The following is a 21,774-nucleotide window of genomic DNA, read 5'->3' as shown; positions in this document are numbered from 1 at the left end:
TCGGTGTTTTAATTCGGTTTGTGAAAATCGAAATCAAATTAGTTTCCAAAAACAGGTAGAGTTAAATCTATAACATGATGTTGCATGATGGCACTGTACACTTTTATATAATATATTATATCACAAGGCTGCATACAGACAGTTGTAATATGGCTCAATACACAAGCTATATATTTTGTGCCAAGAACGGTATCAGATAGCATCCAAACAAAGCAGTAAAAACTTTCTCAAACAAATTATTTTGGAAATGTTCCCGTGTTTTATTCTTTTGAGTTCTAGCACAAAAATATATAACAACAACTTCTTAAAAAGGGCTGTATTAATCAGGATGAATATGCTGCATAAAACTATACAGTGTATCCGCCCTGATAGCCGCAGGGAATTCGGTCAGAAAAATTCTGCAGCAATAAAAAAAAACAAAAAACTCTAATTAAAAGTACCCACGCGTTGTCATGGCAACGCGTTTCTTGTGAGCGTAGCACGGCCTCCTGTGACGACGCTGTAGTCAGTGTGACCGATGCAGTGTTCGATTGGCTGCAGCAGTCACATGGGATGAAACGTCATTACAGGAGACCGGATTGTGCTCAGTAGACAGGATTGCATCGCCAGGACTACTGCAGGTGGGTAAGTATGAGCTTTATTTATTAATTCCAAATGTAACATGTTTATTTATATTTTATTTGCGGTTTCTGCCGCAAATGTTGCAACACAATATTTTGTTGCAGGTTTTACCAATCCCATTGAATTCAACCCGCAACAGAAGAGAAGCGATTCTGCAGCATAAATTGACACGCTGTGGCTCCAAAAATCACACCGTAGGTAAATTTCTGAACTTTTTTAAATTTATTTTTTATTTTTTTCCGGCAGATTTTTTCCGCTGTGTGGGGATGAGATTTGTTCAAATCTCACCCACACTGCTGCTACTGTACTATTGTGCAGATTTTCCGCAATGAAATCCGTTGCGGAAAATCAGCAATGTTTACACCCAGTGTGTTCCTACCCTTAAAGTTTTCAGAATGCAACCTTAGGGGAATAAAACTTGATCGCTAATAGCTTGGTTAATAAATCAGAAGGAGAAGAAATTACAGCAATGAGCTCACCCAGCTGGGCAGAGTGGCGTTTGGATGTCCTCACATTTCTCTTCTACCCAGCTTTTATTTCCTGAAAGAATAAAATTTAAAATGGTCACGGGTCACGCAAAAAAAAACAAACAAACGTGTGATTGTGATGTCACATGAAGTGGAGTAGCAATTTTATGAAGAAGCAAATAACCCTTAATTTACCAATATTACGAAAGCGCTGGACATGCTGAAAACTATATATACAAAAACATATTTAATCCCCATTGCCATGTGAATAGGATATGGTTTAAATAATACAGGTCTTTGCTTGAAGAGCCCAGCTAAATCTATACTAAACTACCTCACTGGTTTACCTAGAAGCCCCAGAATGTGCTGTACTCGCCCTAGACTCCTTGTTCTGGACACCTCCTGTTTCAAACTAAAGAGCCACAAACCTGCCCTGTCAAACTTCCTGCAAGTATGAAATATTCATTACTGATAGACAAGACAATATTTCCTCATTCTCTAGGCCAAAATCGGTCACAAAACACTTTTCTTCTCTGTCTGGACTAACAGAAAACTTACCAGAATCTACCATTTACCTTCATTAGACCTATTTTGCCCATGTCGGTCAAACACAGAGTGAACATTCCTACATTTCTAAATTTTCTGCAAAAATTTATATTAAGCAACCAGTGTCAGGCAGCTGCTGCTAAAGTAACTAAGATCATGGGCAACAAAAAGAACATATATGCACTTTATGAGAAGATAGTTTTAGCTCTATACAAATGACCAGTTCAAACAAACATGGAATATTCTGTACAATTTTGGGCACCTGTGTACAAAAATGACAAAGCAGAGATGGAGCAGGTCCATAGAATGGCAGTCAAGGTAATAAATAAAATGGGTGAACTGCGGTACCCAGATAAAAGGGATTTACATTGGGTTTATTTGTAGTTTGGCCTTATCACCTTACTTGTGTATATATATATAAATATAAATATATATATATATATATATATATAGTCAAAAGTCAATATAGAGATCTGTAATATGAACTCTTTATGCCCAGAATTGTAAATATAGGGCATCCACTATCTACAAATGAAAACAAGGTTTCAACATTAGCAAAGAAGGGGTTTCTTTACTGTAGAAACTGTGAATTTGTGGAACTCTCTGCCAGATGAACTTGCTATGGTTAATTTGTTGAAAGATTTTAAAAAGGGTCTGAATGTCTGTCTTGAAGGAAATAATACAAATTACATGAACTAGATTACTGGAGATATGTTTTTGAGCGAGCGTATTATTTTGATTGCCATATTTGGAAAGACATCTTTCCCATAAGATGTAGAAAGTAGTTTTTTTTCTCTGGATCAACGCTGTAGGAAAGTAGGTTAAAGGGGTACTCCCAGAAGTGACACATCAGATTCATCACATCTCCACAGGAGAGGTGATGTGTCTGATTGCTGGGGGCCCCACTTCTAGGACATCCGCAGATCATTAGAACGGGGGTCCAGCATTCCCCCTTTCCTCCTCACTGCTCAACTTCAGTGTTGAAAACTTTGTAGGGAACAGCAGTCTACCATGATTAGACGCCACTACATTCAAGCTCCTCCTTACGGAGGGAGGTGCAGTGAGGAGGAACAGGAGTGACGGGATTGCTGTTTTAGCGATCATTCTGGGTTACAGCGATAGGGCCCACGCAATCAAATACTTACGCCCTATCCTGGTGATGGGTGGTAATTGTCAGTTCTGGGGGACAACCCCTTTTAACTTTTTCCAACTTATAGATTTTGTGACGTCTGTTCTGAAAAAAATACCTCCTACCAGCTAGACGTTACTGCATTTGAGCGATGCAGTCTGCTACAGCCTCATTCACCTGTTCTTATTTCCCTCATATATTACATTTTATCTGGATTCAGGAACAAGCTTCATCACACATAAAAAGATCAATTTTTCGGTGGTGGATTACCAGAAGGGCAGATGGCGCCCAGGGCTCTGAAATGCACCAGAACAAAAACAATGGAGGAGCAGAGAGCCATTGGCTCCCTGCGGCACCATTTACTCTCATAGCCTATGAGACACTGGGAGCACGCTGATGACAGCGTAGGTGGCGCAATCACGTAACTGCGTTCCGCTACCTGAACAGAGATAAAAAAGTTCCAATTCATTATTTGAATGGCCGAAAGGGGTTAGGTGATTATAAGTTTTTGTTTTCTTTTCAGTGGCATTATTAATGGGGGGGGCACTACTATAGGGGGGCATGGAAGGACTGAGTAGGCTCTTAAAAAGGGGCACTATATTACTGTGTGTTGCTTAGAGCCACACTATTAGTGTGTGGGGGGCACTAAAAGCGGCACTATTATTGTGTGTGGGGCACTAAAAGCAGCACTATCACTGCTTGGGATATAAAGGAGATATTATTACTGTGTGGGGGAACAAAAAGCACGAAGTATGGCATTATTACAATTTGGGGCACTATGGATGGAGAGAATGTGTAGAGGTGGGGAATAAGTGGAGAGTGTGCTGGAAAAGCAAGGAGCCAAAAAGGTCTGTGTCAAATTCTGCAGAAACAATTAATGTCCGGGAGAAGTCGTCAAGACGGACTTGGCCCGATGAAGAAAAGGGAAAGTAAACAACTTCAAATCAAAAGAAGACATCACCTGTGAGCCACTAGATTTAACTGTATTGTATTCACTTATATACTCTGCAGAGCGCCAGTGTAGAACTTGTATTTACCACTATATGGTGGTAATATTGGTCTTTTTATGGTGGTATTATTTAGTCACTATGTGGTGGTAATTTATGGTCCTGGTGTTGAGACATTATTCAGTAACTGTGTGGTAGTATACTTCAGTCCCTATGGATTGGTAATATGTGATCATGGTGTGCAGGTATTATTCTGTAACTGTATAGTGGTATTAGTCAATCGCCATGTGGTGGTAATATATGGTCATGATGTGGCTGTTTTTTTGTTTTTTTTTTAGAAACAGTATAATGATACACCTCAGTCACTATGTAGTCGTAATATGTGATCATAGTGTGGTAGTATTTTTCAGTAACAGTAAGATGGCATTATTCAGTAACTATGTGGTGGTAATTTGTGTTTATTGTGTAGTGGTATTATTCAGACCAGTATGGTGGTATTATTCAGTCACTAACTAATGGTAATATGTGGCCATGGTGTGGCCGTATTATTTAGCCCTTTTTTTAGTGTTAGAATTAGTAATGCTGGTCTTACAATACTGGGCTTTGTTCTGCAACAGTATGATGGTAATACATATGCAGATAGCATTTGCTCCTTGTATAGTGCGTAGCATGCTAGATGATGTTAGTTGAGATGTAGGCGAGACTCACGAGTGTAGTGTGGGCCCATAGCTTTTAAAATCTCAATCGAATTTAAAAAGAAAAATACAGGTGTTTTGGGTGTATAGACTGAAAACCAATACTTTAGGACAACATAGAAAAGTAATTTTGTGTGCGCTATGATTAAAGGGGCTCTGTCACCAAATTATAAGTGCCCTATCTCCTACATAATCTGATCGGCGCTGTAATGTAGATAAGTGTTTTTTATTTTGAAAAACTATCATTTTTGAGCAAGTTATGAGCAATTTTAGATTTATGCTAATAAGTTTCTTAATAGACAACTGGGCGTTTAACTTTTAACCAACTGGGCGTTGTTTAGAGAAGTGTATGACGCTGACCAATCAGTGTCATACACTTCTCATAGTTTCAGCCCAGCTTCTTTTACTGCGCACACAGCATGATCTCGCGAGATCACGCTGTGCTGTCACTTACTCACACATTAACTTTACCGAAGTGTCTTGAGAGTGAATAGATATCGCCTCCAGCCAGAATGTGATGTCTATTCACACTCCCGACACTTCGGTCAAGTTTCTGTGGGACTCACTCACACAGCACAGCGTGATCTCATGCAGTGAAAGTAGCTGGGCTGGAGAGATGAGAAGTGTATGACCCGGATTGGTCAGCGCCATACATTTCTCTTTACAACGCCCAGTTGGTAAAAAGTTAAATAACGCCCAGCTGTCTATTAAGAAACAAATTCGCATAAATCTAAGATTGTTCATAACTTGCTCAAAATTGATCGTTTTTCAAAATAAAAAACTCTGTTATCTACATTACAGCGCCGATCAGATTATGTAGGAGATAGTATAATCTGGCGAGAGCCTCTTTAAGAGTTTGAAATAACTGGGGAGAATTAAAGCCGTCAACAAGAGTATGCTTTTAATCTTTAGAAGCGTGGGATGTTCATTTTAATGCAAAAACTTTAGTAAGTGGTAACTTTTCAGTTGTTACAGTGCATAAAAACCATGGGAAAAGATTAATAATGAAAAACATTGATCTGCATGGTCTTCCAAATTTATGCTCTAACTTCTGGACAGTTATTATGTAACTTCTAGTTTGAAAAAAAGGTAAGATGGTGATACAGTTCTGACTTTAATCCATATTGATTTCTATTGAAACCCATTTAGTATGAGAAGCTGTAGTATAGTGCACTTTTCTTTATCCTGATGTCCCGTTAATGTCAATAAAGAGTGAAGGTGCTTGAGCAGCCACCCCTCCACCAAGAATGAATACCATTTTGTACTCACTAAAAGTGATAGTCCCAATGATCGAACCCCCAGCTATCATAATTTTATAGTCTGTCTACTTGCAGGGTAATAGCTAGGGGAGGGCTGGCGGGGAATGCTGGAGGCCAGGGTGTGCTAGCAAGCCACTTTGTCCTTGCCGGGATATTTAGATACAAAACTAGGGTAGAAAACCAAATCTTTGCCCCAGGAAAGCCTTGCTATGAGACTGATAATTGACAGGTCATAAAAAAAATATAAAGTTACTATTATTATATCATTATGACCTACCCGCCATTCCTAGAATGATATACATAAACATCTACATTACTGTGGCTTTAGATAAATTCTATTACTAGATAAACTCACCCCTGCAAACAGCATTATAATTAAAACAACAGTCATTTGCGTCCTTACAGTCATCCGAACAGGAGCAAAGACTGCCAGAAAGTCTTTTCTCCCCACATCTTAATTTGTCACATGTCCAGATATGAGCTGTGAAAAAGAAGCAATAGTAGAGTCATATTTTGTGGTGATTCTACTCCGTAGCATAACAGAGATCAATAGATAGAGAATCTGCAGTCTGCATAAAATATACAAGTAGATGCCTATGACTATAACCCGTCTTTAATTAATCCGGGCGAATTGTTTAGTTTTGATCATCCAATTAAAAAAACAAACAAAAAAAAACATATACACACGTTTATATATATATATATATATATATATATATATATATATATAAACATTAATCTCTTTTAAAAAAAAATCCACCAATCAACAGGAATCCTCGTGCAGACACTAGCTCTCCCATAGAGATAATTGCTCATAGAAAGTGTGACAAGAGGAGAAGCCATGTAATATGCCCTAATAGGTCTCATATCTGATCATTAGTCTGAAAAACTACTTCCAAAGTCAGTATTTTATAGACCAAATGACACAAAAATAAAAAACTGTGCGTTAAAGAAAGGTGCCAAATATTTACAGGAATTATTTTAGGGAGTTTTCCATGAGAAATTAAAACTATACACTTTTGGCAGACTGTATGTAGCAGCTATTCCCATCCAACCCTTATAACTGTATAATAAAGTATAATGCATTGTCATTCCTAGCAGTTAATGCTTGCTACTAGACATTGTAAATTAAAACATATTTCTCTTCGTTTAAATTTTAAAGTATTTATAATTACCCTTTTTTCTTCATGAAGACCGCACAATATTACTTTGAGCTTTGAAAGGTACGTTTTTAGTTTCTAGGAGTTCTCTTACCCGGTTGGATACATGCATCTTCATAATCAAAACAGCAGTTTCCAAGTTCAACACAGGCAGCATCGCAGCGGCAGCTCCCAAACTTACGCTCAAAGCACCGACTTTTACAGCTATTCACTATAATTGAAATAAAAGTAATACAAATGGTTACAACTAAAACCGTATCAAATAATACATTATCTTAAAGATTATGAACCAGCTCTCAGACCCCCGTATTTCTCCCGAGAAGATGGATGTATCACCAAAGCTAGGGATTAATTAATATGCCAATATTTATATGAAAGTACATAGAACAGCTGGTGAGACTCTTTCTACTGGAATTTACTGTTTAAGGCAGTGGAACATCATAACAGATAGTCCACAATTGGCATATGTAGTCCATATATATATATATATATATATAGCGTTCAGGTGAACAGAAAAAAAGCTCCTGTTCTCCGGATTGTGACAAGTATGGATTTGTCTGAAAAAAGTGCATAGAGCTTCACTGCAGCACCCATAGCAACTTATTTATTAGCAATACTTCCTAACAGGCTGCAGACAAGCTAACAGCCCGCATGATGGAATACTATGGGCGTAACTAATAGGCTGTAAGTCAGCACGGTGCACTACACATTATCGTGCGATTGGCATACTTGTGGAAGACTTATTTGTGTGCAATGATAATACTATGCAGCCGCCCCACTCATGAATAGTAGGCGTGTGAGTGGATGTTTTATCAGTAACTGCACCTGTGGGGTGTCCCCTTATTTAGCAATTGTGGCTTGTCTGCATCTGTTTGAAGTGTTGTTTGAACCTGCTCTGGTATCAAATGTGTACAGCCTTTCCTTTTTGTGCTTTTGTAGTAAATATAAGTCTTTTTCTGTTGGGAGTTATTCACAGTTAAACTGATGGAAACTTCTAGGTCTGACCTGGGGTGGGTTTTAGCCTAAACCAGAGGATTGCCACACACACACACACACACACTGTAGTATGGGTGAAACTGGTGCACCAGTATTAATAAATCCACCCCATTTGTCTCAATTTATTAAACAATAATTGTTGAATTTGATTACATAGGTATGTATTTGTAAAACAGCTATTGTTGTATACCAAAATATTGTAAAAGTATGCCATATACTAGTACCTTCTCTAGAGCAGCTTGGCTTAAGTCCAAATATGCACCCAAGGATAGCAGTTAATATGCACACACAGATTACCTAGCAAGAGAAACAAAAAGGACCTTGTGTATTTTGTAAAGAAACACTAAGGCTACATGCACACATTGCGTAATTTGCTGCAGAAAATCTGCATCAAAACTGCAGATAACACAGGTAATTCCGCTGGTAAAGTCTGCACAAAGAGAACCTTTCACTTTCGCTTACATGTTCAGCTGAGTGAAGCATGTAATAGGCAGGGCTGTACAATCCCGGTCTCACCATATACATGTCCTCTCTTTCTCCGTTATTTAGATATCGTGCAGTTATATTTGGTACCCGATATTCAAATAACCCCCTGAATTGTCAATGGGGGCGTGCAATTGGCAAGGGGGCATGTAACATCGCTGTGACACTGTCCAATCAGCTACGAACAGTGTTACAGCAAGAGAACAGATGAGAGGAAGAATTCACATTCTTCCTCTGTTCCATGGCGGCGGGAGCATCTTCGTCAGTGGCATCAGAGCCGTGCGGGCAGACGCGCACGCATGCTCTCAATCACTCTTCAGCTCTCGGCAGACAAGACTGATCTCTCGCGAGAAATCGGTCTTGTCGTCTTTGTCTGCTGAGAGTTGGAGTGAGAGCGCGCGCATGCACGCTCACACAACTCAGAGTTGCGCGTGCGAGCGTGCACACATGCTCTCCTCTCTAGCTCTTGCTGTGACGCTGTCCGTAGCTGATTGGACAGTGTCACAGCGATATTACATGCCCCCTTGCCAATTACGCGCCCCATTGACATTTCAGGGGACTATTTAGACATTGGACGCCAAATATAACGGCACCGATATCTAAATAATGGAGAAGGATAGGAAAAAATGTTCAAAGTGCACTCAGCTGCACATGTATGGGCAGGTGAAAGGTTCTGTTTAAAGGGGTTGTCTGGGCATGGGGTGACTTTTCATACAGATGACCTATCCACAGAATAGGTCATTAGTATATGATCGTGGGGGTCCGACACCCGGACCACATGCTGATCAGCTGGTATGGCTGCCTCCAGCACCGTAAGTTATGCAGTAGTCGTGTCGGAAGTAGAAGGCTCCGACCACTTTATAGCGGCTGTGCTGCAATACTTGAGCTCTGCTCCTATTCAAGTGCAGTACGCTCGCTGTACAGTGGTCGGAGCCATCCGCTTCCGGCACCGACCACTGCATAATTTACGATGCCAGAACAGCTCATCGTTACGGCGTCCAGGTGTCAGATCACCACTGATCATGTACTGAAGACCTAACCTATGGATAAAATGATCAGTATGAAAAACCGCCCCATGCCCAGACAACCCCACCCCCCCATAGGTGCATTTTTTATGCGGAAGTAGGTGTGAATTTAATGCATTTTTTTTTTTTTGACGATTTCAATTAACTTATTTTTGAAGGGCAAGTCATGTAGACGAGTAAGCTTTTGAAATCTCCACCAAAGAAAATGCCAAGTTTCTAAACACGGGGAGGGGGGGGGGGGTTAAAAGGAGGACAAACTGCAGGGACAGCTGATTGTAGTTTAAAGTTAAACCTCACTGCCCTCCACAACAGCAGTGAAAAATAGGTGAATATAGATTTCTGTTCTGACAATTTGTGGAATGTGGCCTGTGAAGCACACAAATCGTGGGCCAGGAGTAGAAAGTAAATAATTTGAACTTCAGTCTAACCCACATTAGGGCAAAGGAGGGATCTTTGATTCATGTCTTTAATAGCCTTGCACATTTTACAACAACTCTTACACACTTTTCAAAACGGTTGCGTTAAGTGTATACACCGTGTTCCAAATTATTATGCACATTGGATTTAAGTGTCAAACATTTAATTATTAGTTTTTCAATTAAACTCATGGATGGTATGGTGTCTTAGGGCAATTTGGATCATTGTAATCAATCTCCGACACCTGTGATAGTTTTCCAGGTGTGCCCAATCAAAGGAAAACTACTTAAAAATGACGTTCCACATTATTAAGCAGGCCACAGGTTTCAAGCAATATGGGAAAGAAAAAGGATCTCGGACACCGAAAAGCGTGAAATAGTGCAATACCTTGGACAAGGTATGAAAACATTCGATATTTCAAGAAAACTTAGGCGTGATCATCGTACTGTGAAAAGATTTGTGGCTGATTCAGAGAACAGACGGGTACGTTCAGATAAAGGCATAATGAGGAAGGTTTCTGCCAGACAAATTAATAGGATTAGGAGAGCAGCTGTTAAAATGCCATTGCAAAGCAGCAAACCGGTATTTGAAGCCGCTGGTGCCTCTGGAGTCCCGCGAACCTCAAGGTGTAGGATCCTCCAGAGGTTTGCAAGTGTGCATAAAGCTATTATTCGGCCACCCCTAAACAATGCTCACAAGCAGAAACGGTTGCAGTGGGTTCAGAAATACATGAAGACTAATTTTCAAACCGTGTTGTTTACTGATGAGTGCCGTGCAACCCTGGATGGTCTAGATGGATGGAGTAGTGGTTGGTTGGTGAATGGCCACCATGTCCCAACAAGGCTGCGACGTCAGCAAGGAGGTGGTGGAGTCATGTTTTGGGCTGGAATCATGGGGAGAGAGCTGGTAGGCCCCTTTAGTGTCTCACCCTGTATGAAAATGACCTCTGCAAAGTAAGTAGAGTTTATGACTGATCACTTTTTGCCGTGGTACAAAAAGAAGAACCGTGCCTTCCGTAGCAAAATTATCTTCATGCATGACAATGAACCATCTCATACTGCAAAGAATACCTCTGCGTCATTGGCTGCTATGGGCATAAAAGGAGAGAAACTCATGATGTGGCCCCCATGTTCCCCTGACCTCAACCCTATTGAGAACCTTTGGAGCATCCTCAAGCAAAATATCTATGAGGGTGGGAGGCAGTTCACATCAAAACAGAAGCTCTGGGAGGCTATTCTGACATCCTGCAAAGATATTCAAGCAGAAACTGTCCAAATACTCACAAATTCAATGGATGCAAGAATTGTGAAGGAGATATCAAAGAAGGGGTCCTATGTTAACATGTAACTTGGCCTGTTAAGTTTTTTTTTATTGAAAGAGCTTTTGATTTCTGTAAATATGAACACCTGATGCTGCAAATTCAACAAATTACCATTTTAGTTCTCTTTACAACCTTTAAAATGTTTTGATCTCTGTTGTGCATAATAATTTGGAACACAGTGTATAACGTACAATAAATTTGGTTCAGAATTCTGTCCCTTTAGAAGAAGAACACCCCTACACTGATTCAGAAGTGCCTTCCCCTATATTTGGTCGCTCTGGATACAGTTTCAGACCTCCGACTTCTATAAACCACTTCAGGCTGGAGGAAGTGAACCCAGTACGTAATAGCATCGGCACAAATTTTTGTTACACCTTCTGTTCCCTCGTCTGGGAGTACTTGTTTGTCAGAGTTTCCTGGTTTAGAGCAATTTCAGACCTCAACTGCCTGTCATTATGATCGCTTATCACATTGAATACTTCTCTCTGCCAAGTGCCTTCTGTTATTTTGCTTCGGTTATTATTTACCCCTTACCGACAGATTAACGTAAATGCATGTCATAGTCACTGGGGGTGGTTATGTAGCGGGTTTACGGGCCGGGACTCTGATCCCGGATCTTAACCACTAAGATTCTGCGGTCAATGGCAACTGTGGCATCTAAGCAGTTAGTCAGAGAGTGACCTTCCTTTGTCCTTAGCCCCTCCGCAATGTGATGACAGGGTGCCAATCTCTAAATTAAAAACAAAAAAAATATACCAGAATTGCTGTTTTTGACAAGTCATGGTATGTATTCCAAAATGGTACCCATAAAAATGACAGTTCATTAACCAAAAAAATAAGCCCCCATACTGCTGCGTTGAAGGAAAAATAAAAAAAGTTTATGGTCTCTGAGGAGAATTACAGAACAAATTTTAAAAATTACTATAGTAGCAAGGGGTTGGATTGCTTTTGAACAATGCTGATACTCTGACCAGTTACGTGGATGTTTCCCTGTTTACAGATGAAAATTGTTTGGATTATTGCATTTATAAATTTAATAAAACTTAATAAAAATGTTAAATAAAAAATATTTATCTCAAGTCAACACCTATTACAGAAATTGTAGGGAAGAATAAAGTGTATTAGTGGAAGGCAAAACCTCACGCGCAACATATGAAACCGGTAATTTCCCTTCTGCCTGTAGGTTTAGCTTGTCATGGATTTACTTACCCATGAATTTGTGTTTAGGGTTAATCCTGGAGATACATTTGTTAAAAACAAAAACAAGCATGGAACAAATTATCCACAATAAGAAAATACTTCGTGGTATTTCCTTCCAGAGTGGGATAATTACGATTTCCTTAAATTGTGATGCAGACATTTAAACCCCTGCTGTACTCCGGATGGAGGAAACCACCGAAGCCTTTTTACAGCTGCTTTTATAACCGCAAGCGTTAACATAGCCATAGTTCTCTCCCAGTAAAGAGTATGTGAATTTCAGCTTCTATAGATGGTCATTTCCTTGCGACCCTGATTTCATATGGTCAAACGACTCCTTGGTGGCTTTTAATATTCTTTAATGTAGGTGGTCCATTATTCCATAAGGCCTTCCACATCACGATGGAATTATGTCTGGCTAGCTGTCTCTTACAGTAGATCAGTTCTGTGTTACAAGAGGTATGTACTTACAGGTTAAAAGGAAAATAAAAAATACAATTTATAGGACTCTAAGGCAGATACCATTGGCAACTATGGAACTCGCACAAGTTATCAAATAAAAATGTCTGAATGTTCAACAATAACTATTTTTAAAGCAAATGAGATGGTCTCTCAGCTACAGTGCAAATGTGAAATCCTGGATTTCAATAAGTCAAGCTTTATTGCTTCCAACAAAGGAAGATGAATGAAATGATTATGTATAATGGAAAGTATTCTCTAATTAACGCATTATTTGCTTTTTCTGGTCCCACTTACAATAAGTAAACAATCCATCCACTGTGGCTTGTCACACATAAATCCATCGTCCGGTGGCTCTAGCTCAAACATAGACCTGTTGGTCGAGCTGAATTTTTCATTGAGAAATATAGGCAAATCGAAAATGGTCTAGTGATCCTCCCTACTTTAATAAATCCCTTTACTTTGACTCATAATATAGCAATGCTCCCATTCTTTACTATACTGCAGTGTTATCCTGACTTTCTATTAGCTCAAATATTATCTGTTTACAGTAAGTATATATAATTTATATATATACACATATATATATATATATATATATATATATAGTCCCATCTAAAGCAGTCATAATTTAGTAAAAGTCATAGTGATTGACTTACAAGCATACCTCTAAAATACCCATACTCTCACACAGAGTGTTGAAAACATTATTACTACCGTATATTGGGTGTACAGTGGGTACTGGTGCAATGATGCCATACAGTTAGTCATAAAGGCTCAGTAAATATTGTTAATAGTAATTTCTTGAGTCGTCTAATTTAAAAAGCTGCCAGATACTACTATCCGGCTTTTTATACAAACCACAACCATTAATTCCCTCAGGAGTTTACAGAAGGCCATTAACAATAATAAAGTACAGGAAAGAGTGGATATAAAATGTGCCTGAGGTGAAGAATGAATGTAAATACCAGGCTTCTATTTTTGTGCTCCTTGGCAAATGAAAGACTAATTAGCCAACTTATGAGGGACACTTTATTCTAATTTAAACTGTATTTCAATTACAACAGTTCTTCAAGCTTGGCATTGCTCAATATATTATTCGGAGTGCTTAGTTTTCCCCTACTATACCACATTTTGTACTATAACATTTTGTCATTATAAGAGCTTTAGTCAATATCACTTCCCAAACCATTCAGCTATTTTAGGTCTGTAGCCACAAACCCACATAGTCTTCCTTCAAAAACAGTGACTATGTTTGTCTGATTTAGAACCATTTTTTCTTGACAAAAACAATTGCAGTGAGCAAATTACATGGATGAGCAAGAATGTCAATTACATAAATTTACTGCAGTTCAGAATTTTGGTATTCAATAAATTCTCATTTATAGATAAAATATCTCAAGCTACAACAAACAAACTTAACAATATAGATCCAGCTGCTGTATTAAAAGTAAATTACAATTATATCAGACATTTATAATATACCCTATGGATAGGTGATAGATGTTAGCCTTTGAAATACCCATTTAATATTAGGAGTCTGAGTCTGGGGTCTGAATTAATTTTTGGAGGTTCTGATTAATACTGGGGATCTGAGTATAGGGTTTGATTTACCATGCATTACAACTTCCAGAAATGTTAATGCATGAAGGCGTAAAGGTGAGGCTGAGAGGAACATAATGGCCCACATTAATTATGACTGCCATTTCATACACCAGTCTGAGGCCCCATGCACACGATCGTATTTTTTCCCTCCCGTAAATACGAGTCCATTGTCATCCGTATTCCACCCGTATTTACGGACCCGTAAAAAAAAAGGGGGCTGGAAATGTCACAATCCTGTCCAAACCCCTTAAAAGGCTCACATGATCGCTCAGATGCCATTTTTTTTGCTTTTCTTTATTGAAAAAAATTGAAGTGCCCTGAAGTCTACTAGCAATGATCCGGTAATTACGGGTGCACACACGTAGCCATCCGTAATTACGGGAGCCCCATAGACTTCTAAGGGTTTGCCCGTGCCGTAATTACGGCCTGAAATAGGACATGTCCTATATTTTTCAACGGCCCGGGCACCTTCCCGTACGCAAACGGGAAGGTACCAGTGGCCAATAGAAGGCTATGGGGCCATAATTATGGGCGTTTTTACGGTCTTGTGCATGGGGCGAATTGCATTACATTTCTTAAAGAGGTGTATGCCTCAATAATTTTGGCACAAGCAACAACAATAATTGTCCAGTGTCGATGATCTCCACACTGCCGCCATGAAAATTATCATTGGTATAATTAGTAAAAGTAAATGCTGTACATAGTGACATTTGCACAAGGCATTGCTCCCAAGTGATGAAATTAAATGCCTATCAGATTTTCGGGAACTACTTTTAAAAACCAACAATTGTACGACGATTTAAAAAGTTAGGCAATTTAAAGGTATCTTTATTCATTAGTACTGCATGGCGACATTATTTGTGAGTACAGAGTGGTGATATTTCTGTGAACAGTATATGGCAACTTTTTTTAATAGTACTATATGGTGGCATTTTTTATGTATAAACGGTGATAGCAGTATTAATTTTGAACAATATGGTAGCATTAATTATGTGTACAAGGGTTGTGGTATATGTGTGTAAATTATATGGAGGCATTATTTCATTGTAAAGTATATGGCAGCATTATACATTAGCCATATATATGTCAACGTGAGCAATCCATCTAATACCTTAATGTGGTATTCCCATCTCAGACATTCTTGGCATATCTACAGGAAATGACGACTTAAGACGTCCAATAAATACGGGTCCCACCTTCCTAGAAAAGGAACCCGGATCTCTGTACAACGTTCTGTCACGTTCTCTGGTCCCCGGCTACCTCGAAAGTCCAGAAACAGCCAAGCACATCTTGCTACGCTGTTTCTGGAACTCCCATAGAAGTACATGGTAGTTATGAACCAGTGTAGCACAGTGAGCTACACGGTTTGTGAAACTCAAGAGCAATGGAAACAGTTTAGCTTGCTGTGCAACACTGTTTCCGCAACTCCCATTCATTTGTATGGGAGTTTGGAAAAAAGCATACCAAAAGCCGCTCGGCTGCTTCAAGGAAAATCTGGCCACCTCGTCAGACAATATATCTGAGCAGCAGAGAGAAAACAGAAGATAGAACAGAAGTCAGGGGGCCCCGTTCTAAAGATGGGTGGGAGTACCAGAGTTGGGACCCACATATTTCGGACATTTTATTGCTTATTCTGTGGATTTGTCAGAATAATGGAAATTCTGCTATAATACTAAAAGAGGTGGTCCGCTTTTGTTTATAGAATAGGAAATCATATAGGTTTTCCAATACACATATATTAGAAATTCTGCTCACATACATTTCTTATACCAGTGCAGTAGGCCCATGTCTCTGCACAGTGGAATTCTATAGCCCACAGATCTGCCCAGTGGTGGATTTATATAACATTGGGCCCAGGACTATGCGTAAGCTATAGGCCCCCACCCCAAACCACACATTAGATAAAGTCAGCCGAACCGGTCGATTTCGGCATGACTGAACATCTAACATATACATCGGCGTCTCGACTCCCACCTGATGGCAGATGGCAAAAGAAAAAGGGTCAGGCATGTTGGATTTAAAACATGCCTGATCTTTTTGTTCTCATGGAAAATAAGGTTTTGATTCCCCCCCCCCACACCAATCTGGGCACTTTGACAATCTGGGAGGGTAGCCAGAAAGAAACCTCTCCTCAATAAATAAAAACATGGTAGCCAACCTGTATCTCAAAATTAAACTTTGAGATACAGTTTCTATGTATCCTGGATAGCGCTCAAACAAGTATCCATCAGTCAAACCCGAATCAGCCAGGTCAGCGGGACTGACAGCTTCAGTAACAGCGGGGGCCAAATGTAAAAGGTCTTTGAATGCTATATACACATATATTTTATTTTTTTTGCAACCTGGACATTTTTTGGTGGGTGCGCCATTTCCGTTTTCGCCTCAGGCAGCAGAAAGGCTAGATGCAACTCTGTGCGGCGGTAGACAGATTTTAAAATCGGTCTTTAAAAGGGACTAAAGAAATTAATATTTAGATAATAGCCTAAAATAAAATGCTAACATATTATATTCTGCTAAGTGTTTAAGAAGAAAGAATTGGTTAACTTTGCGAATACTTCTTTAAGATTATCTTGCAAAATAAAATTATCATTTTAGCCTACATTTATTAGGAATAGCATAATGTGTATTCAGTTTCTCTAGTGCTGTGTTTTCAAAGAGAGAGGAGAGTAGATATAATCTTATATCCTTTATTTATTTGTTGCATATATAGCACCAACATATACCGCATCCCTATACAGAGATTGTCACCATCTCAGCATATAATTTCCCTATTTCAGACACCCACACTGGGACTAATTTCATTGGTAGACAATTAATCTATCGGTATGTTTTTGGAACGTGGGAGGAAATAAACAATTTTTTGTGGAAACCCTCGCATATATAGGTAGAACATAAAAATTGAATCCAGATCTCGCCCTTGGTAAGATTTAAACTCAGGACCCCAGTGCTGCAAGGCAATTGTGCGAACCACTGAGTCCCTCCTATACTCACCCAACTATTAGTGGCCCTAATATGCCATCGGGCAATTGTCCTGAAAAGGGCAGCCTGGCACAGCTGTCTGATTCCTCAACTCAGAACTATTATTGATTCCCTATGTGTTTCATTTTAGCTATTCTTTAGGGGAATGAAGGTAGAGAAGTGGAAAGTAATGATAGGAAGATATTTAAATGTGGATTTTCTAGACGTGCAATTGCGTGGACTGATGGTTCGGTTGTGTAGTAAAATACCACAGTCCGAGGTAGTGTTGTATTTACTAGAAAGGCCGCTTTACTGTGGACAGTAAATCTGACAGTTTCTAATGGCACTTAGGCTAAATTCGAAAAGGGCTGTTTATGCCAAAGCGTTATGGTGGGTTATATGCACAGTAGCCTTCACTCACCCTGCTCATATGTAAATCAGAACGCTTTCTAATTACATATAAGCTGCACTGTTCCACACTAGTGCGTATGCCCAGGTTGGCCCATTCAGTTCTAGGAGACCGAGTACTGGTGGCCAGGCTGGGAGAGGTGTTACATATGCACAGTGTAGCGTCCATGGCCGCGGACCGTCGGGATTACTCACCCCCCGGCGGGTGCAGCCATGGACATGTGTGCGCTGGGCCACATCCCCTCCCCAGTAAACGCCAGCGCTCGCTTCCTCTCCGGTCCACTGTCTCCCGTAGGGTGCGCACACACACGCTTGTGCCCGGCCTTAAAGGCTGAGCGTTATTGTGTTTTCCTATGTTAGTCTTGCAAATGGTCCCTTAGTATTATCCTGTTCCCTCTGTTCCTGTGCCCTGCCACCTGTACCCCGTATCCCGTGCTATTTGTTCCTATGCCTTAAACCCATTGGAGTCGTGTTGTGCCACCGGTTCCGCCTGCTGTGTAACACCACGTCTGGCATCTGCTGTCAAGGTTTCATCTTTGCCTAGCCGTTGCTACTATCTGAACCACTACAGGTACCCTTGTGCTTTAACTATTTATATATGGACTTGGTACTCTGTTGGCCAGCTGCTATCCCACTGCGGTGGTACGGCCCAGTGGGTCCACATACCCACAGATCGGGACAGTACGCTCAGGCCATGGACCCCGCTGGTCAAGCAAAGACCATCTTCTTCTGGCAGTGAACTCTATTACACAGCAACTGGAATGCGCAAGCTGCAGCCATCAAGGCACCTGTTCCTGTCCCTCCGGCTGTTCCTCCTAATACACATTCTGGCAGTACCAGGCAGCACTAGTACGGACTCCTGATTCTTGCTGCCACTACCTTCCCGCTTCAACTGAGACACGAGTACCTGCAGGGGTTTTCTGAACCAGTGCCAGATCCACTTCAGCCTGCATACCAAAGCATTTCTGTCTGATGGCGCAAGGATCGCTTTCATCATCTCGCTCCTTACTGGCAAGGCCCTAGCATGGGTGAATCCTATCTGAAAAAGTCAGGGACCAGAGACCCGGGACTTCCATGTGTCTCCTACGGACCCTTCCACTCTGTATTTTAGGAACCTGGGTGAGTCATCTGCTGCTGCATCTCTGCTGACCCTTTGCCAGGGAGACACCTCCGCGGGAGAGCATGCGATTCAATTTTTCACCCTGGTAGTAGAACGGTCCTGGAACAACAAGGCCTTGGTGGCTAAATTCTGGTTGGGACTGTATTCCGAGATTAAAGATGAGCTTGCCGCTCGTGATCGGCCGCCGACCCTAGATGACCTCATTCTTCTCACCACCTGGATTGACATGAGGATCCCAGAGCGATCCCAAGAGGTTCATCGGGAGAGAAGACATCCCAGGCTGGCTCCTACTTTCCAGCAATCCCTGTTGCCCTCAACAGTTGTTCCACCAGAGGAGCCTATGCAGGTGGACCGGCTCAAATTATCCGCTCTTCAAAACTATTCATCCCCGTGAACATAGTGTCCGGCAAAAAGATGCACCGGGTATCTGCCTATCTGGACTGGATCTGCAGCTAATTTCATCCGAAAGGACCTAGTGGATCTTCTCCAGAGGCACTGTAGGCATCTTTGGCTGTTGCCTCAGTGAATGGACTGCCACTGCCCGATCCAATTGTATATGAGACCAAACCGCTGAATCTCCAAGTTGGAGCCCTTCTCTCGGAGCAAATTTAATTTCTTGTCCTGCCCAAAGCTGTCAACCCTTTGTTGCTTGGCTTCGACTACATGCCCCAGTCCTACACTGGAATTCCGGGGAGGTTCTCCAATTGGGCTCCAAGTGTCTCAATCGCTGTCTGTTGCAGATCCATCCGGCCCAGCCTCCTCTGCCTCAGTCATTGGCAGGATTAACTCCACATTATTCACAGTTTCCATATGTCTTCAGCAAGAAGGAGGCTGAGACGATTCCCCCACACCGGGCTTATGACTGCCCTATTGAACTGGTTCCTAATGTGTCCCCTCCTCGTGAACAGGTATACCCTCTCTCCTTGCCAGAGACTCAGTCTATATCAAGGATAATCTGGAGAGGGGTTTCATACATAAATCCTCCTCCCTGGCTGGGGCCGGGTTCTTCTTTGTCAAGAAGAAAGATGGATCTCTTCGACTACCGAGGCCTCAATCAAATCACTGTCAAGAACAAATATCCATTGCCACTAATTTCCAAACTATTTGACCACATACGAGGAGCCAAGATTTTATTAAAACTAGACCTGCGCGGGGCTTACAACTTGATCCGGATCCGCCGGGGAGACAGGCACTATGAATACCTGGTAATGTCCTTTGGTCTGTGTAACGTTTCCACAGTGTACCAAGAGTTCGGCAATGACATTTTCAGAGATCTCTGTGTCTATGTTGTGGTCTATCTCAATGACAATTAGATTTTTTTCTCCAGATCAGACGACTCATCGGAGACATGTCCGTCATGTTTTGCAGCGATTAACCCCTTCCCGACATTTGCCGTACATGTACGTCATGGAAAGTACTGACTTCCCGCATCTTGCCGTACATGTACGCCAAATGTTTGGGACCGGCTCAGAAGCTGAGCCGGTCCCATCATCACCGGATCTCAGCTGTATCTTACAGCTGACATCCGGCTGTAACGGCGGGGACCGAAATTAGCTTCGATCCCCGCCATTAACCCCTTAAGTGCAGCGCTCAAACGCGATCGCTGCACTTAAGGTGCTTGCAGCTCATCGGAACCCCAGTAATGAAATTGCCGGGGTTCCGTGGCTGCAATGGCAACCGGAGGCCTAATACTGGCCTCCCGGTCTGCCTAGCACCGAAGCCGGTCAAGATCCGCCCGGCGGCGGAGCCTGATCGGCTTCCGTAGCTGTCGGCAAGATGGCGCCGGGTCAGGAGCTGATCCGGCGTCATCAGCGGTGGAAGTCAGCTGTACTGTACAGCTGACATCCACCTGTAACGGCAGGAACCGGAGCTAGCTCCGATCCCTGCCATTAACCCCTTCGATGCAGCAATCAAAAGCGATTGCTGCATCGTAGCGGTTACTAGCAGATCGCCAGCCCTGACAGGCAATCGGGACTGGCGACTGCTGTTATGGCAACAGGAGACACAATGGTCTCCTGCTCTGCCATTACGGAAGCCGATTTAGGCCCCGCCGGGAGGCGAAGCCTAATCGGCTTGCTGTCAGTGAATGACTGACAGATCTAATACATTGCACTACATAGGTAGTGCAATGTATTAGAAAAAAAAAAATCTGACCGTTGGAACTTCAAGTCCCCTAGTGAGACTTGAGAAAAAGTGTAAAAAAAGTATAAAAAAGTGTAAAAAAAAAGTGCACAAAATAAAAGTTTGAAAACAGTAAAAGTTTCAAGTAATCAAATAAAACACAATCCCCCTTTTACTCTTATCAAGTCCTTTATTATTGAAAAATAATAATAAACCATATGTATTTGGTATCGCCACGACCGTAACGACCGGAGGTATCAAAATATTATATTATTTATTGCACGCGGTGAACAGCGTAAAAAAAACCCGTAAAAAACGTTACCAGAGTTTCTGTTTTTTGGTCACTTTGCCCTACAAATATTAGAATAAAAAGTGATCAAAAAGGCGCACATATCCAAAAATGGTACCTATAAAAACTATAGCTCGTCCCGCAAAAAACAAGCCCTCATACAGCTCCGTCGACAAAAAAATGAAAAAGTTATGGTTCTCACAACTTGGCGACAGAAAAAATACATTCTTTTTACAAAAGTAATTTTATTGTGCAAAAAGTTGTAAAACATGAAAAAGTTCTATAAATTAGGTATCGCCGGAATCGTACGGACCTGCAGAATAAAGTTAACATGTAGTTTATAACGCATGGTGAACGCTGTATAAAAAAAAAAACGAAAAAAGCTGTGCCAGAATTGCGTTTTTTTGTTTACCTGGCATCCCAAAAAATAGGATAAAAGGTGATCAAAAAGTCGCATGTACCCCAAAATGGTACCAATAATAACTACAGCTCGTCCCGCAACAAACCAGCCCTCATACCGCTACGTCTATGAAAAATAAAATTAGTTATGG

The 21,774-nt window shown here is 41.1% G+C and overlaps 1 protein-coding gene across 1 annotated transcript in view; it reads right to left on the bottom strand.

Annotated features, from left to right (window-relative positions):
- The window catches only part of ENPP1 (ectonucleotide pyrophosphatase/phosphodiesterase 1), a 117,775-nt gene that overhangs the window by 83,882 nt on the left and 12,119 nt on the right, over positions 1-21,774 (bottom strand). Inside the window, exons 2-5 of the mRNA XM_075862389.1 lie at positions 8,045-8,117; positions 6,919-7,035; positions 6,020-6,145; positions 1,101-1,161 (exon numbers count right to left, since the gene is read on the bottom strand). Coding sequence (XP_075718504.1) covers positions 1,101-1,161; positions 6,020-6,145; positions 6,919-7,035; positions 8,045-8,117 — 377 coding nt within the window. The remainder of the gene's footprint in view (positions 1-1,100; positions 1,162-6,019; positions 6,146-6,918; positions 7,036-8,044; positions 8,118-21,774) is intronic.

This window comes from Rhinoderma darwinii, chromosome 4 (assembly GCF_050947455.1).
Source record: "Rhinoderma darwinii isolate aRhiDar2 chromosome 4, aRhiDar2.hap1, whole genome shotgun sequence".
In the NCBI taxonomy this organism is placed as follows: Eukaryota; Metazoa; Chordata; class Amphibia; order Anura; family Rhinodermatidae; genus Rhinoderma; species Rhinoderma darwinii.
The sequence above is the reverse complement of the archived record's forward strand: the minus strand, read 5'-3'. Positions and strand labels throughout refer to the sequence as shown.